The 18,587-nt window shown below is 33.7% G+C and overlaps 3 protein-coding genes, 1 long non-coding RNA gene and 2 other non-coding genes across 6 annotated transcripts; 3 read left to right on the top strand and 3 right to left on the bottom strand.

Moving 5' to 3' along the window:
- The first annotated feature begins 364 nt into the window (after positions 1–364).
- yip2 (yippee interacting protein 2) lies at positions 365–5,140 on the top strand. The gene is made up of 8 exons (XM_011146486.2): positions 365–509; positions 2,828–2,994; positions 3,268–3,399; positions 3,613–3,877; positions 4,049–4,224; positions 4,467–4,667; positions 4,802–4,956; positions 5,047–5,140. The coding sequence occupies exons 1-8, from the start codon at positions 491–493 to the stop codon at positions 5,129–5,131; spliced, it is 1,200 nt and encodes a 399-aa protein (XP_011144788.1). The 5' UTR covers positions 365–490; the 3' UTR covers positions 5,132–5,140.
- Positions 4,810–9,852, bottom strand: LOC105186355 (odorant receptor Or2). Its single transcript, XM_011146485.3, has 9 exons — positions 8,795–9,852; positions 8,336–8,645; positions 7,096–7,649; positions 6,311–6,410; positions 6,130–6,237; positions 5,732–5,887; positions 5,464–5,517; positions 5,023–5,109; positions 4,810–4,964 (listed from the first exon to the last, which is right to left on the bottom strand). Coding segments are annotated over exons 1-7 (1,284 nt in total). The 5' UTR covers positions 8,797–9,852; the 3' UTR covers positions 4,810–4,964; positions 5,023–5,109.
- Positions 7,750–7,821, bottom strand: TRNAG-UCC (transfer RNA glycine (anticodon UCC)). The gene has a single exon. It is a non-coding gene; the product is annotated as a tRNA-Gly (tRNA).
- TRNAG-UCC (transfer RNA glycine (anticodon UCC)) lies at positions 7,993–8,064 on the top strand. The gene has a single exon. It is a non-coding gene; the product is annotated as a tRNA-Gly (tRNA).
- A 102-nt stretch (positions 9,853–9,954) lies between the features above and the next one.
- su(r) (dihydropyrimidine dehydrogenase su(r)) lies at positions 9,955–18,535 on the top strand. The gene is made up of 16 exons (XM_025297638.1): positions 9,955–10,306; positions 10,915–11,025; positions 12,100–12,432; positions 12,828–13,136; positions 13,315–13,641; positions 13,930–14,140; positions 14,258–14,442; positions 14,999–15,214; positions 15,290–15,454; positions 15,736–15,888; positions 15,953–16,073; positions 16,549–16,808; positions 16,989–17,165; positions 17,362–17,586; positions 17,743–17,900; positions 18,309–18,535. The coding sequence occupies exons 1-16, from the start codon at positions 10,262–10,264 to the stop codon at positions 18,379–18,381; spliced, it is 3,069 nt and encodes a 1,022-aa protein (XP_025153423.1). The 5' UTR covers positions 9,955–10,261; the 3' UTR covers positions 18,382–18,535.
- On the bottom strand, positions 12,282–14,260 carry LOC112588277 (uncharacterized). The gene is made up of 5 exons (XR_003112734.1): positions 14,098–14,260; positions 13,439–13,660; positions 12,865–13,079; positions 12,498–12,529; positions 12,282–12,394 (listed from the first exon to the last, which is right to left on the bottom strand). It is a non-coding gene; the product is annotated as an uncharacterized LOC112588277 (long non-coding RNA).
- Positions 18,536–18,587: the final 52 nt, after the last annotated feature.

Genomic DNA, 18,587 nt, shown 5'->3' with positions numbered 1-18,587 from the left:
TTATTCAACTTTACCCTAACAATCGATATTTAATATTAACAATAAACATGTATTCAGGCTTGCTTTGAAAAAAGCAACGTGGAAAGTACAATTAGAATTTGCGTTCGACATAGTGTATCATCAAATATATATATGTTGTGTCGATAAAGAAAAAATATTGAGAATTTAATACCATAAAGTATGTTCTAGATATATATTCTGTAGATATATGTTCTAGAAGTATATTTTAAATATACATGATATGTTAAATACACGTTCATATTAGTACATATAAATCACCACGTGAGTTTACGCAAAAATTTGATAAGAAATAAGAGATAAATGTAAAAAAAAATTTTAATTTACTAGTCATTGTCCCTCCTCCATTAGCGACCTCTATAAATACCGAGTAACAGTAGTATCTCAGACGTCGAAAGGTTGACTTTAGTGATCTTAGGAATCATACCGTCAGTTTATTGCTTATTGTTGTGCCGAAACGTAATTCGTCACGATGTCCGCCTTGACGAAAGGTACGTATTAATCACACAAACTAGAGTTCTCCGTGTCTAATACTTGATCGAAAATTTCATGACAAGAACTGCATGGTGTTCGTGAACGTTGAGAATGATCGATATCTGATAAATAAAACACGAGTGTTTGTGGAAATAGATCCATTATTGGATATATGTTTAAAAATATTACTGCACTAAGAATCGCAGCTTATTTTATAGTTTTTGTAGGAAAAAGCTCGAAAATATCTGCTCTACATCGACCGGTGCTTTGTGCATAAAGCCAACTTTATATTATTCTACATATGTGTGTAGAGTGATGCAATGTGTACATATGTATATGTATATGTGTGAGAGTCTATAGAGAGGACACTGAGATCTCTCCTAAAACCCCTCGAGAAAAGCAAAGGTGTCTGTAGATTTTTGGTCTAAAATATAGGAAAAATCATTTTAAAATTATGAAACTTGGTGATCAGGAGAATTGCCCGCAGAGTAACATCATTTTTTTCCTTTTTCTTTTAAAGTTTGAAATAAGAATCACTTAATTTACTAGAGTGAGCGTTTCATTTGGAGTGCAACATTTTTTTATTTATTATAAACCTTTAAGGGCCCAATTGCAAAATCCAAATTTATATCCTCTGGAAATTATGCAAGGAAAGCGCTAAAAATATTTGCCAAGCGAGATATATGACGCTTGCAAAGTGAAATTGCAGATATGAAAAATATAGCTCGTTTGCATTAGCATGACCCAACTTTCCTGCTCTTGCGTCCATACGAACATGCGGAACCTTCAATTTCAATAGAAGTCGTAAAGTTCTACGTCATAAGGTTATAATAAATTGACCAATCGATCATCCTCGATTGCAGTCGAAGAATAAACAATTGCGATTGATACATTTTTTTATAACTTTACGACTTATGATTTTATGACTAAGGATTATGATCTCTATTCTTCGCTTTAATATTCAATCAAAAAATTATCATACCGTAGTACAAAAAGTGTGGCACTATTGCACTCTGATGCAACTGAAGGTTATTCACTTGGACTGCATTCCGATATTTACTGTCAATACTGAAAATCTATAGCATACGTGACACAAACTATATATTTTCACAAACTATATATTTTCAGTACTGGCAGTGAATATCGGAACTCAGCCACAGTATTAGCCTTCTAGCTTAGCTGCATAATCCGTTTCTGTATTCCACTTGGAAATAATGAAAAAAAGATCTTCAACAATATTTGGGCTGCGGGTTCGGGAACATTACTCGGATACTCGCCCTCTTTGTCTTATTTTTATGTCTCTTTCATACCAACATAACACCCGAGAAACATGACGTTTTCGAACGCAGCCTTGCTGAGAAAATATTACGTCTTTGAGGTGGTATCAGGTGGAATGTAATGAATTATACATAATGGCTGCGTTCAGCAGAACAAAGTGATCAGTTCTCGCTCCTGATTGGTAAATACTTCTGGGTCTATGAAGAATCTAAAAGAATGCTCCAATCACAGACAATAATCACTAATAAATCACAATGTTAAAAGTGTTGCACTACCGTACTTTGATACAGCTATTAAAACATTTATATATCATTCATATTGAAGTCCTATTTTGTGTAACACTTTGCAATTTCCTCATAAATAATAAAAAAAAAAATAAATATTCGACGAGCAAATGTTTCGTTTGCGAGGCAAAATATCCAAAGTGGTAGACAAGAGAGAAAATGCTGCACTACCGCACTTTGATGCAACTGTATGATTTACGCCTTTTCAAATAATGCAAAGATGCGATGCATGATTGTCAACAAACATATGTACTTAGAAACAAATATTTTTAATAACATTCAATGTAAAGAATAACAACACATGTTTGAAATTCAATATACAACATCAGTTGCAAGTGGTAGATAAGCTGCAAAGTGGTAAATAAGTTATTCACTTTTTATCGAATAAAATGATTGTGTAGATTTATCGTATTTGTTTTTTTTTAATATATGTTAGAAATAATACTTGATTAATATAAAATGAAATGTATGTAACGTTATTTTCACAAGAAAATTATTAATTTCTTTTTTTTTATAAGCAAGTTTAAGGAAGAAATACATAATATAAAAAGTACAAATTAGATAATTATATAGAATTATATAAGAATTATATAAATATTAAATTGTTGATGTTTATTAATCTTGATGAAATATGTATACATATTTATTGTTAATTGAATCCATTTATCAAATCCTTTTAAAAATATACCGTCATTCAAAAATATGCCAAATATCCATCGAAGATTAACTGTTGGATATTTTATACATGGTTTATCTAATTGAGATTCTTCTAGGTATTTATATTGTTGCTGCAAAGCGTACCCCATTTGGCACAATGGGGGGTATGTTTAAGAACATCACTGCAACAGACTTATCAGTAGTTGCATCAACCGCTGCAATCCGGACAGCGGGGATATCTCCAGAAAAGATTGATAGCGTTGTGTTTGGACATATCATGTCAGTAAGTATTTGCATATTTGTAAATAAGAATTATCATCTATTAAACGTTAAAGAATAATAATATTATACCAATATTATAATTATCCATTCAACAATGTAACTGTTATATACATGTGTTATATTTACATTGTTGAATAGGAGATTATATATATGACACTGACGTATATTACACTGACGATAATATTACTATTACCTAATATTTTTTGGTTAAATACTTTAAATTTTTTTTGCAAGCATGTATATGATATATTTTTATTTAATTTCTGTTTTATAGCAATCGTCCTCTGATGGAATTCTTCTAGCAAGACATGTTTTACTGAAATCAGGAATCCCGATTGAAAAACCAGCATACAGTGTAAACAGATTATGTGGTTCTGGTTTCCAATCAATTGTCAATGGAGCACAGGTAGTTCAAAGATTTTATAAACAAAAAATAGTTTTATTTAATTTATATAGAGAAGTAGAAGATAAATAAATATTATCCTTTTAAATAGTTTAACCTATCTATAATTTATTATATCTTGTATATATTATATTGAATTTCTGTAGGAAATAAATAGATAATTTTGAAAAATACATAGGATGCTATACAAACGTACTAACATATGTATTGTTATAGAGTATTTTAGCAGGAGATTCAAAGATCGTTTTGACGGGTGGTGCAGAGAACATGAGTCAAGCTCCTTTTATTGTAAGAGGCGTTCGTTATGGAACTGTTCTGGGACAAAAGTTGGATTTTGAAGATTCACTTTGGATAGGATTACTCGATACTTATTGTAATTTACCTATGGGCTTGACTGCGGAAAAACTTGGTGCCATGTACAACCTTAAGAGAGAAGAAGTTGATAAATTTGCTTTGTGCAGTCAACAACGTTGGAAATCCGGTAAATATATTTATAATATAATTACTTTATAAAATTATATATCGACCAGATATCAATTAAGTTGAAATTTCTTATTTCTTATTGAGTCAATTTTCTTTTAATTAAATAATTTTTAAATGACAAATCTCTATAGATTCCTTAGGATCTGTTAAAAGAATATATATGTTATAGCCAACGATGAGGGCCATTTCAAGGAAGAAATTGCACCTGTACAAGTGAAAGTCAAAAAGCAAAATATAACTGTCACTGTAGATGAACATCCACGCCCGCAAACGACTTTGGAGTCCCTCGCGAAACTGAAATCAGTTTTCCAAGCGGACGGATTAGTCACAGCTGGTTCCGCATCAGTACGTTTCCTTTTAATTCGCATATATAAAAGAACTAGTTTATCTAATTATTTATTATCAATTCTTCCAAACTTCTAATCGGCTGAGTAGATTATATGCAACAACTATTTATAAACTATATATAGACTATTGAATAGTCCGGTTTATTTATTTATAAAGATTCTCCATTTTTTATTTATGCAGCTTTTATGATATATATTTCATCTATATAATTTCATGATAATTGACTTTGTTTCCCGTAGGGTATTTCTGACGGAGCAGGTGCTGTCATTTTAGCTAGCGAAGAAGCCGTCAAGACAGAAAAATTAAAACCACTGGCACGTTTAATTGGATATTCTATCATTGGCGTGGATCCAAGTATTATGGGAATTGGACCCGCACCAGCAATTAGGAACTTGCTCAAAGCTACAGGCAAAACTCTTGATGATGTAGAACTAGTGGAGGTAAGATTTATAATATATATCTATACGGTAAAAATCATGCCTCGTGAAACGGTACTCTTAATGTGAAAATGAGCAAAGAATAAATAACACGGGAAATTGAACTGTTTTACCGTTTATTTTATCATTTTCGTTAGATTAATGAGGCGTTTGGAGCTCAAACTTTGGCCTGCGCAAAGGAACTTAATCTAGATCTGAACAAATTGAACGTGAATGGTGGAGCTATTGCTCTGGGACATCCATTAGCTGCTTCTGGTAGTAGAATCACCGCTCACTTAGTGTACGAACTTCGGTACGTCTCTCAAAATGTCATAAGCAAAATGAGAATATACTTTTATCTATATATTGATATATTTACCTGTATCTGTGTTTTTTCTCACAGGAGACGGAAAGCAGGAAAACTAGGTATCGGCTCAGCTTGTATCGGTGGTGGCCAAGGCATTGCCTTAATGATAGAGGCGTTATAATTATTAAAACTACCAAAGTTAAAACGAAATTTTTGTTATATGAACAGAATCAATAGCAACCATCGGTGTTAAGTTTTATCACAATGTTAATATTTTTGTAATTTAATTCACTCGGTGCAAGACGTGAATCTATATAGAATTTATACAGAAGAGGCAAAAATATTTTTATATACAAAAAGTTTTAACATATTTTTATATATGTAAATATTTAATTACAAATAAAACTAAAATATTGATAATTTCTTCTAGCTTGTTGCTTTTAGGAGAATAGAAGAAGTTATGCGAAATCCGGTAAGGATAGCTATTAAATCCAATGTTAACATCGAATTTACCTAAGCGGCTGAGCTTTGAAGCACCGTAAAGATCGAGTAGGACATCTTTAGTATCTAAAACATACGGTAACTGTTGGTTTCGTCACAAGTATTTCAATACGTCTCTTTTAAACATATAAAAAGTCCTTCAAATAGTTTCAAAACCATTAGTTTGAGATTGGTTTTGAGTCCGTCATAGATTCGGATAATAGATATTGATGAGTCGTTAAATGATCCACAGTAAAAACAGCAGCTGTTACAGTTGCTATTTTTCCTGCAAATCGCAAACCTGCACGAAAGTGTCCAATGATAGCAACATGATGTTGCCGGCACTTAGAGTGAACGGACGATGAGCCCTTGTCATCATAATTTGTAATCCACGCTTGAATCCTTCTGTTCCCGAGAACCATTTGCTCGAGTACGCTGCAGTAACTATGCGTAAGCTCTGAAAAGTATATATATTTCCCAACCGCGTATAGAAAGATCAATTTCTATTATATGTCGCATTAGTTGATGTTGATAGATTTTCTTTTTTACGCAAACTTGGTAGTTCAATAGTTTAGTTTTAACGTGTCGGTCTTCATATATAATAAAAGAAATATGTACCATCTTAAATAGAACCAAGATGTATCGAAAGTTTGTATAATCTAATGCAAAGCATGCTGTAATTGAGGAAATTATACTTACATGGAGATGCAATTCATTACCGTGCCAACAGAAGATAAATATCTGGTATGTCATACAACACATATACATCAACATGCCAATAAGCACTGCTGGGATGTATTCCTTCATCTGCAGTGCAGAATGCTAGTTAGATTTTGAAATATACTAGCACAATCGATATGCGACAAGTCGACCTTTTTACCTGCGACACAGTAAACGCGATTAGACAGATGATTACGCAGTTGGAAAGAAATTGAAGAAAGATCACGGTGCCGAAGATGTCTTGGATTTCCCTCGTGAAACTGCGATAATAAATTTCAATATAATTAGACTCACGTGAATGAATTTTGTCTCTATACGGTCATATATATAATTATGTATGTGCGTACGGAAAACAACACCATTGAATGAGGAAAAGAAAAAATAATTTTTTTCAGTTAAATTGATATCATGGTTTGTTATAAATAATTTACTTGCTAAATTATTTAAATCATTTACCAGAATTTAAGCAATTTAAATGTTTAAACATTTACCTCAATTATACTTCTACAACATTTTTTATGTATATTTTTTATATATGATATATAAAATTTGGCTTTTATACATGGATATGTATAAAGTTTGATATTAACTGTTTGATTGCATACCCACACAACACACGTTATCCTAAGGACATCCTACAATAATATCCTGGGGATATACAAATGTCCGTTGTTTCAAATCCCACAGATATCCTACGGATATCTCGTAATAATAATATTTGGAAACTAAAAGTTTCTGAAAAGGAACTAAAGTTACTAAAAAGGATATCCGTGGGATATCTGTAGGATCTAAAACAGCGAACATTTGTATATCTTCAAGATATTGCAGTATCCCAGAATGATGTCTGTCGGACGTCCCTGAGATAAAGTGTGCTGTGTGGGTATAGTCATAGAAACAGAATTCATATTTCAAAATTTATAATCATTTTTTTTCGGTTGATCTTACTAAAATATCATATTGTTATGCATGACGCCTCGTTTGAGTTGTTGATAAGACAGATGCTCATTTTCTGAGATTTCGTTCGATTCGTTCTTAGCATTGGGAATATGGAGGAGAGCATTGGGATCATGGATGCTCCTTTTGTTATCTATCGAGATAATATTTTGTTCTAATATAGCCAGCTGGCAACAAGCGACTGTAATTAAACCCGTGATTAGCGTATCCATTGCTACATTATGGCAGCACGCGATTATACATGCGACACCCTGATGCCCCGCAGTGATTTCGAAAGCTGGAGTTCTCGTCACGTTGTAAGGGTACCATCCCTCCATCGGCAATCTGCGCGCACGACCGGCAATCAGGTCAGCGATGGGAGTGAAGCCCCAGCAGAGTACCGCTGTTGCACCGAAACTTTGATAGGTTGCATGGTGCAAAAGACCCTTCCATGTGTATTTCATCAGAAGATTTCGATGCGCTTTGTCATGGCAATTGAAGGCGCGACTGTTGGCTGAATCCAAAAGCGTTTGAATTCGCGCTTGACGACATAAAAGGATGATCACCTGAATATGCCGCCATGAGCAAACGATCGTACGTGCGAAAAAATTACCGTAGTTAGTTTATAGAACCTTGTTCATTGTAAAAATAAAAAAATATTAAATGTGCGATGGCCGGGAATCGAACCCGGATCAACTGCTTGGAAGGCAACTATGCTAACCATTACACCACCATCGCACGTTGGTACTCGATATCTTACAACAGATACAGTTTGTAGAATAGGCATAGTGTACTGAAAGTTGTACATGGTCTTATTTGAAATGGAGAAACTGGTTTCTTCTACAGTGATCATGGTAAACGATAAGTAAGAGGTATATCAGGTATAAACGTTGGTGAGAGTATCAACGTGCGATGGTGGTGTAATGGTTAGCATAGTTGCCTTCCAAGCAGTTGATCCGGGTTCGATTCCCGGCCATCGCACATTAAAATTTTTTGTTTTCTTATAATTTTATACATTTTTGTATACAATATATATAATTATACAACGTATATTATTATATAAAATATTATATAAAATATATATACCTTATAATAAAATTCAGAAAATGAATTTTTCTAACTTTATTATTTATTATAAAGTATATATTATTTGTATTATTCACTACATAAAATATATATATATTTTTTATTTATATCCGTTATTTCTTTCAAAACATCGTCAGTGGCCATTTGGAAGGATGACTACATTTACCTTGGAAGCGTGGATGCAATTCGTCATAAGAAGAGTCGCACCTGCGATTATCTTTACGGGATCTCCCAAGTTTAGAAACAGGTTCGCTATCTCAGTAACGAGGAAGACACCCAGCATGAAGGTGAAGATACAAGCGGTATAGAACAAATATAAAATCCGATATTTTCCTGCGCGCGGTGGCCATGTGCCCAAGATATAAACAATTGATAGACTCATCCGCAAATGGAAATTCGGCGTAATTGTTTTTCGTTCTTTCGTAATCTCGCGGTCGCTTCGAGGACATCGTCTTCCGTTTAAAAGTAAGACAGCCCTGCGACGTTTGATTTAAACATTTACTTGTTTATTACACCAATGTCATCCCCGGTAAACATTAAGTAACCGTAACATTAATCGATGTTATAATTTTTCACTTAACAAACGTAACTGTTATATGCAACATGTTAAAAAAATTACACTTACATTATTAAATATGAGATTACGTTGTTGATATAACATTAACTGTTGATTAATGTTTACCCAGTTGACATGCACACTTCATATAATGTGCTATATGCAACATTTATAAAGCGTAAAAGTTACTTGTGAGATTGTAGCTATCTCTTATCACGTGACGTTTCGTCTTGCAGTTCCGGTAATAATTCCGTAACAATTTGCGGAGACGAACGGATACAATATGTCATAAGCGTATGTTTGTCGCATCCCGGAATCGATGAAATTACTCCCACGTACTCCCATAATATTAGACGCTATCCTCTAATTCGCGAGAAATTCCATCGCAGAATTTCTAAGACGAAAATTACAAGCTCGCTTGAACTACAACTTATAATCAATCGTATCGCTTTTGCTCTTGTCGTACCGTGCGCAATTTACACACACAAATCGCAAATATTACAATTACACGTGATTACGAAAGCAATCGATGTATAATCATTAGAAATAATTAATCACACGAGACTATCTCCGGTAGTTTCCGTTGTCTTTGCTGTCAAAGTAGTTCTGTGTGTGTGGAGCAACGAGACAAAGTAAATACTGATAAAAGTTTACAGTTTAATAAGTTCTATCAAGATAGTACAAGATGTCGCAAAATTACTCTAAATGTGTCCAAGGTGCTTTAAAAAATGTTATAGGATGTTTTGAGTGCATTCAGACCGACCTCGGAGTATTTTATTTTATCTGAATAATAAGTACAATGTTGATATGAAACTGGTTTATTTCAAGCATCGCCGAGAGTTCGCTCCTATGTTCTATTTTTCATGTAAGTTGCGCACAATGCTAAACATGTCCAGTAAATGCATACGTTATATAATAGTTACATATGTTATATAATAGTTACATTACATAACATTGTTGAATAAGAAATTACAATTAACAAGTATGTTACATGTTACATTGTGTTTGCTGGATGAACAGAGCTCTTCAAGTTCACGCTCAAAATAAATACGCTCAGCTTTAATAGAGCAATTTTTTCACTTTAATTATTAAACGATAAGACAAGACGATATGAATAAGATAAGAATATCGTAAAATTCAGCACAAATTGAATTTCTTCGAAATGTTGTAAACATTAAACATCACAATTTCTTTCGTATGCAGTATATATTTAGCATCTACTGGGTGTTTTTCAAAGAAGTTCTATTTTAATTCGCATTGCTGTCAATATGATATGTTGCGCGAGTCATAAGCACAACGTCATAACTGATACGCGAGCATGCGACTAATCAGTACAGATTAACTGGAGTGAATAGACAACATCCGTCAGTGTCTCGACAACATTCGTCGGTTTCTGCGGCAGGTAAACTTGAAGCGAGTTGTTTCAGTTACCTGTTACTTCGAATTTACTGTAGCACTCCAAGTATTTTGCTTTCTCCGGTACTTCGTTGTGCATAACTGCTACGTAATAGCGCAAGTCGACATATCGCATGAAATATGGCGTCGTTATCAATATTGAGCAAAGATGTGCCTGATATCGAAGTAAGTGTAACTTCTTGATACGGAGAACGTCCTTTTTAATGATTCTATGTATAAAATGACTCCTGTAATTCAAATTTCGAAAGAGAGATGGTTACAAAGGTCTGAAAAATTAAAGAAAAAATTGTAACGTATATAATCGTATTTTTCTTCACGCAACGTGAAAGTTTATTTATCTTTTTCTTTAATTTAAACAAACGACACAAATGTCTCAAATATGTCTAAAAACAACTTAAAGACATCTTAAAGATATGTAAAATAAGTATCTTTCAAACGTCTCTGAAATACCTTTTAGACATTAATACAAGGTAAATTTTTCTACACGTTTACTTTTGGTTTTGTTTTTTCTATTCTTTCTAGTTTCTTTATGAAACAGACAGCATATGGAAACTTTCTAAGAACCTCTTAAAATTTAACTTTCATAAATCTCAGCGTATTAATCTTAACAATATTAGAAAGATTAACTTATATTTTTAATGTCTTTCAATTATCTATTGTTTCGAACTGTTATTGCAGACTGTTATTATCTTGATTGTGATTAGATGAGATTTACGAAAAAACACTGTTAGCATTTTGTTTTTATGACTAATAATACGAATTGAAATTTTCAGAATCTGCTAAATATTAACCCGAGAATAAAGAATTACACAAACTTTGCACCATCCGCGCGCACCAAACAGAACAAACAGCATTGGAAGAGGAATATCTACGATAAATGTGATGTAAGATTATTTGAATTAAATTTATTGCCCTATGATGAAATTGATGTTATTTAGATATGCTAGAGATATTTAATATAAGATATAAGTTTAACAAAATTAATATCTTAAAGCGTTATTTATCTGATTAAATATTGTCACGTGTGAAGAGTGTCATAAATTTCGGCGATACGAATAATACTTGAAATGAAAGATTTACGACTGCATATCGTATTCTATTATATAATATTTCCCTCAGATGTGTCTACGCTAAAATTAATTCGGCCAATAAGATTTCAATCTTCGTCATGCGTTCTCTTAGAAATTTTTTCGAATCTTCTTTCTTTATAGCATTTATTAATTATTAAATAACGAATGAACATGCGGGATATATACTGATTCTAAAAGTGTATACTGATATAAAGAAGATAGACACAGTCGAAGGATATCTGAATTGAATATAATATTTTTTATCCGTTATCTGTACATACATACTGGTAGCGATTAAAATTTTTATGGTATCTGAGATTTAATTTTTCAAATCAACGTTATCCAACCGCGTACAAGATATATCATATAAATTTATATAATGGGTGGAAAAATACAAAATGCTCTGGAAGAATATTTTAATAATAAATTTATCGAAGATCATTTCCTCGGCACCAAATAATTGTGCATGAATTTTGTTTCTATATGGCTAAATATAATCATAAACTTTTAAAAGAAGTCTCCTAACCGTTTAAAAGACGACTTATTTTCTCAGACAGCTCTTTCTCAGACGTCTTTAAAACGTTTTTTAAAAAATTTCTACTGTCTGGAAATATTTGTGACAGCCCACGATGTCAACGATGTTAATGGAATCAACTTATTATTTCTTTTTTCATTCGACTTTCTTATATTTTTTTTGTATTTGTTTATATCTTTTTCATTAAGAAAATAACTAATCATATATGATCAATTATGTGTTCATACAAAGACAAGATTCATGAATGTTGGTCGTACAATTATATATAATTCACACATAACAATTTATAATTTTATATAATTATAGTATGTAATCATCTTTTCGCGGGTAATATTTTTTTATTTCTCTTTTAGGGTTGCGCACCTTTGACGAAGAACTTTGATGACATCAAGCATACCACTCTGAGCGAGCGTGGTGCTTTGAAAGAAGCGGCGCGTTGCTTAAAGTGCGTCGACGCACCCTGCCAAAAATCCTGCCCGACGCAATTGGATATCAAGTCCTTCATCACTTCCATATCCAATAAGAATTATTATGGCGCGGCTAAGGCGATTCTCTCGGACAACCCACTTGGTCTCACCTGCGGCATGGTTTGCCCGACCAGCGACCTTTGCGTGGGCGGATGCAATCTCTACGCGACGGAGGAGGGACCTATTAACATCGGCGGTCTTCAACACTTCGCAGTAGATGTACAATAACATTGAAATATTATATAGTAATTGCATTTACATTCGAGCGTAGAAAGGACACTCACTTAATGATTATTGCCTTTGAGTGATTCTGGATCTATCAAAGATATTTGAAATAACTAAACTTTAAAAATACACAATTAAGAAGATAAATAATGAAGTTAAGTAAGAGCTAATCGTTCAACCGAAATTTCATGTTATATCTATAAAATTTGAATTGTATATATATATATATATATATATGGTTATTATCGCTGATCTTATAGTGATAACTTATTACAAAAATAGCTCTCCCCTGACTATAATTCTATCACTATGCGTTTGTAGTTATAAATACCAAACATTTTTTTCTCAGTGTATTGCGTGACTTTCACGTACATCGATTTCTCTTTCAGATTTTTAAACGAATGAATATCCCGCAAATTAGAATACCTAATCAAACGGTATCTCATGCAAATACGAAGATCGCTCTGCTCGGTTGTGGGCCAGCCTCTCTTTCCTGCGCAACGTTTCTCGCTCGACTTGGCTACGATGATATTACTATCTTCGAGAAGGAAAAGTACATCGGCGGATTAAGCTCTTCCGAAATACCGCAGTACAGACTTCCGTATGATGTCGTCAATTTTGAGGTGGATCTCGTCAGGGATCTAGGCGTGAAGATTGAGTTAGGAAGATCACTATGCGAAGACGATCTCACGATTCAGGTAAAACTAAAATTTCCTCGTAAACTAAAAATATCGCAAAGAATGTAGTTTGTAGCAGAAAAAGAAGCAAATTCAATTTGTAATTTGTACTTTCTACTACATAATTGAAAAAATTAGATAGTAATTTAACTTTCGATTAATTCTCAGTAGCAGAAAATAAATGTTTGAAATATTTCAGGGACTGCAAAATGTTGGATACAAAGCGATTTTTCTAGGAATCGGGTTACCTGAACCGAAGAGTATACCAATTTTCGAAAATCTCACTCCAGAGATGGGTTTCTATACTTCGAAAAGTTTCTTACCTGCCGTTGCAAAAAGCAGCAAACTGGGAATGTGTGCTTGCAAAAGTTATCAGGAACTGCCATCTCTCCGTGGCAACGTAATCGTCCTCGGTGCAGGAGACACCGCTTTCGATTGCGCCACTTCCGCGCTTAGATGTGGAGCCAAGAAGGTGTTTGTCGTTTTCCGAAAAGGTTTCACCAATATCCGAGCGGTTCCAGAAGAGGTAATCACATCTGTAACTGCTGTTACAAAACAATAACTCTAATTATTTAAACACTTATTTCAATATTTCAGTATTTCATTAACGCAACAACGTATACATGTACGATGATATATTTAAATTGATTATATTATTAATAAATAAAAATTTAATTTATAGAATCAACTGGAATGTAACGCGATCTAAACGCAATATGTCGACATAAGACTGAAAAGAATTAATCTTAGAATTTTTAGAGTTTAACGCTGCTTGAATATGAAACTTTTTGAAAAATTCTAAAATAATTTTCAGGTTGATTTAGCGAAAGAGGAGAAATGCGAATTCATATCCTTCCAATCGCCGAAACGAGTCATCCTCCGTAACAAGAAAATCACCGGAATCGAGTTTTGTCGGACCGAGCAAAATGAGAACGGCGAATGGATAGAGGACGAAGAACAAATGTTTAAATTAAAAGCGGACTTTGTGATTTCAGCTTTCGGTTCAGGATTGTATAACAGTTCTGGTGAGCAATTCATTTTTTTACATCAGTCAGTCGAGAAAAAGCAAATGCAACAGAGATTTAAGACAAATCAAGAGGTATTGCGTTTACAAAAAGTTATTATGTTTATAATGTAAACAGTTAAGCGTGCTATGGCACCAGTCAAGATAAACAAGTGGAATCTACCAGAAGTGAACGAGGCTACGATGACAACATCCGTATCAGGTGTTTTCTGCGGGGGAGACCTTGCTGGTGTCTCTCAGACAACTGTGGAGTCCGTGAATGACGGAAAGACAGCTGCATGGTACATTCATAAGTACATACAGGTGCATATCATCAATTAGCGTTACATCTGCATTAATTATAGCTGGCATGGCTCTTTTTGTGGAACTTTACGGAAGTTAAAAATATTATTCAAACTGAATTCTAACAGAACGCTATATGAACAAATGATGGATGAACCAAGTAACAAGTTTAACAAATGATGTAACAAAAGCAAACCCATAGCTCGCACTTGCTAAAAAATGATCGATGGAACATTATTTCAATGAAATCCAATAATGTATAACGTTTCCTTATATGTATTTTCTTAACGTTGTATCGACATCATTACGAATATAATTAATAATTTTGAAACATCTTTTTATAATATTCTAACATATTATATTATCCGATACATGGAAGGAACGTTATTAAATATAATGGAATCAATATTTCAAGATGTTAATCTAATATTCTTAGTTTACTGTATTATCTCAATGAATTTGCAGAATGTACAAAGCAAAATTTTATTTGCATACATTGCTTTGTTTTCTTATCCTTCAATATTAGTAAAATAATTTACGTTGCTGATGAAACAATTCTTTCATATCTCTTTTTCAGGAATCTCACGGCTCAGTGGTACCGGAAATTCCGCAATTACCCAAGTTCCACACTGCCATTGACGAGGTCGATCTCAGCGTCGAAATGTGCGGGATGAGATTCGAGAATCCTTTCGGTCTGGCTTCTGCACCACCTTGCACGAGCAGCGCGATGATCCGACGCGCTTTCGAAGCTGGTTGGGCCTTCGCCGTCACGAAGACGTTCTCCTTGGACAAAGTATTTTGCTATATACTGCACCCTTAACAAAGCATAAAATAATATTTCACTTCTCTAATTCATCTTCTATTTTAGGACCTTGTTACCAATGTGTCGCCCCGCATCGTCAAAGGCACGACGTCTGGTCATTATTATGGACCTGGACAAAGCAGCTTTTTAAACATCGAGCTAATATCCGAGAAAACCGCCGATTATTGGTGTGGAAGTATTACTGAATTGAAACGGGACTTCCCTACGAAGGTACATATTCTACTTTTCTTCTCACACACAGAGATGATATTAATATAATATAAAATTATATTTTCATATTTCTTATATTTATTTATTATATATTAACGTCATGTATTTAAACTATTATGTTTATATTATTAATTTATTATTATATATTATATTATATTAAATATTATTAAAATAATATATAAAATAATATTAGAAAATATATCAAAGAGAAAGTGATATAAATCAGTGGTTGTAGTGAGTCCAAGGCTTCTACTACTTGATATTATAATATCTTTATGTAGATCGTTATTGCAAGTATCATGTGCACGTATAATAAAGCTGATTGGACCGAGCTTGCGAGAAAAGCGGAAGTAGCCGGTTCTGATGCCTTGGAATTAAATCTGTCTTGTCCTCATGGCATGGGCGAGTCCGGAATGGGTCTGGCTTGCGGACAGGTACGTTCATTATGGATTGAGAAATTAAAATTTTTAAATGAATCACATTGCGACCGTTGTACAGGATTCTGAACTGGTTAGGAACATCTCCAGATGGGTTCGCGAGGCCATCAAAATACCATTCTTCGTGAAATTAACACCTAATATCACTGACATCGTCTCCATCGCAAAAGCAGCTTACGAGGGTAATCGAAATTATTACCAAATTAATGTGAAATTCAATTGAGGTACACTGTGAAGATAAGAGGAGAGAAAGAGAGAAAGGAGCTTAGTGAACAAAAAACATTAGGTCAATATCTTGAAATTTTTATTTTATATGTATTTATCGAATATTTTTACTTAATATTGCCAAGATGTTTTAAAAATATCACCAGACAATACGATCGTATCAAATATTATAAAAATATTTTAAAAATACTAAATAACGTTAAAAAATTACATATTAGGAAACATTAGGCGCTATTAAATATCATTGCAAGAACGTTCTATCAATGATTTGTTACTAACTGGGGGAAAAGTATTTTTCCTCAAAAATGGTTGTATTTGATACGATTGTCACAGTTTTATACGATTACTAAATTTTTGGACCTAATTCTTAAGAAATTCATATATAATAAGTTTGATATAATATCTGCCTAATATATGCGACGCTTGACACAGGTAAAGCGGATGGTGTGTCTGCGATCAACACCGTGCAAGGATTGATGGGATTGCGTTCCACCGGGATACCGTGGCCGGCGGTCGACTCCAAATTCACTACGTACGGCGGAGTGTCAGGCAACGCTACCAGGCCCCAAGCTCTGAGGGCTGTCTCGACAATCTCGAAGCAGCTACCGGGATTCTCGATACTCGGGATTGGAGGTATCGACTCGGCCGATGTCGCTCTGCAGTTTTTGCATTGCGGTGCATCGGTCATTCAGGTGAATCACTCTGCGACTTGCATGCAGTAGACGGATATTAGTCTCAAGGAGACACTAGATTAAGCTTAAATGAACTACAATAGATTAGATCAAGTAATTGAGTTAAGTAGATTGAATCAAGGTATTAATTAAAAAGGTGCAAAAGAAAGCATTGCTTAAATATGCATATATGATACTCAGATTGGCAGCGCTATTCAGAACCAAGATTTTACCTTGATAGACGATTATGTAACCGGCTTGAAAACGTTACTGTACCTGAAAAGCCTGGCACACATAAAGGACTGGGACGGTCAGAGTCCACCGACGTTCAAACATCAAAAAGGCAAGCCTGTCTCCTTGCAACACGCTCTCGGCAAAGTAAATGTTATTAGTGTTCTTACGAAAAATATATATTATTTAACTTATATATTACTTAATATCATCTCATATATTATTTAGTACTTATCATTATTTTACACACATTATGCAACACATTATTTTATATTATTATTATTATTTTATATTATATTATTATTTGAGAGATATTATATATTTGAGTAAACATTTTTTACAGAATGTACCTTACTTCGGCGAGTATCAGAAGCTGCGCGAGAAGAAAATAGCCGAGCTGAAAGTAAATTCGAATCTTCTGGACGGAGTTCTGGAGGTAACACGACCAGCTTCAGCACCGATCGCGTCGATACCCAGCGTTAAAGATGTAATCGGCAAAACGTTAGATAACATCAGCAGCTACAAAGAATTAGACAACAAAAAGCAAGTCGTCGCTTTGATCGATGATGTATGTAGAAGTTACTTGCATTATTTGCCTAATAAGAAAAACAGAAAAAGAAAATGATCGAAAATACACTTTACAGCGATATTTCTGAAATAACGTTAACGACATTAACGATGACGTTAACAATAACACGTTTATGTATTGCACCGTTTTTTTCAGGATATGTGCATCAACTGCGGAAAGTGCTATATGGCCTGCGCGGATTCTGGATATCAAGCTATCACCTTCGATTCCGACACCCATATCCCCAAGGTGACAGACGATTGTACCGGCTGCACACTTTGTTTGTCCGTTTGTCCGATTATCGACTGCATCACGTGAGTTTGAAATACGAATATAATTTCATGTAATCGGTCTTAGTCTTATGCGGAAAAAGCAATGTCAGTTACTGCCATTGAATTTTCTATTATTTTGTAGATCAGACGAAAACTCGACTGCGCGAATAGGCAAATTCCTGTAACAGTTTTTATTCAGTCAATTACTCTCAATTATCTTAACCGAATGTTAATATAGCCGAAAGTTAATGTAGCTGAAGTGTTAATATAGCTAAATGATGAGAATGTTTCGTTGCAATAACAAAGATATTATTTGTTATCGACTTTTCGTCTGATACTTATTTGCACGAACAAGTATTTTATTTTTCACTGTGTATTCTTAATTATCGAGGTAAACAGATCTAATCTTTTATTTTTTGTTTTTATCTATTTCTATATCTGTCTTTTTAGCATGGTTCCTAAAACAATACCGCACTACATTAAAAGAGGCGTGCCGCTGAAAGACACGATTGAGTTATATTAAACGAAAATTTTAAGTAACATCAAGAAACGTTGGATGTTTCATATTAAAGTTGGTGATGTATGTTTTTCCCAAATGTTACTTACGGAATGATTGAAATTTAAGTATGGAATGTTGATAAATAAACAAAAGAGTAATATATAAAGGAAAAAAATATACGACAATTCCTTTCGCCTTTACTAAAAAATTATTAATGAGGTTTACAGGAG

This window comes from Harpegnathos saltator, unplaced genomic scaffold (assembly GCF_003227715.2).
Source record: "Harpegnathos saltator strain DR-91 unplaced genomic scaffold, Hsal_v8.6 scaffold182, whole genome shotgun sequence".
Lineage (NCBI taxonomy): Eukaryota > Metazoa > Arthropoda > Insecta > Hymenoptera > Formicidae > Harpegnathos > Harpegnathos saltator.
The sequence above is the reverse complement of the archived record's forward strand: the minus strand, read 5'-3'. Positions and strand labels throughout refer to the sequence as shown.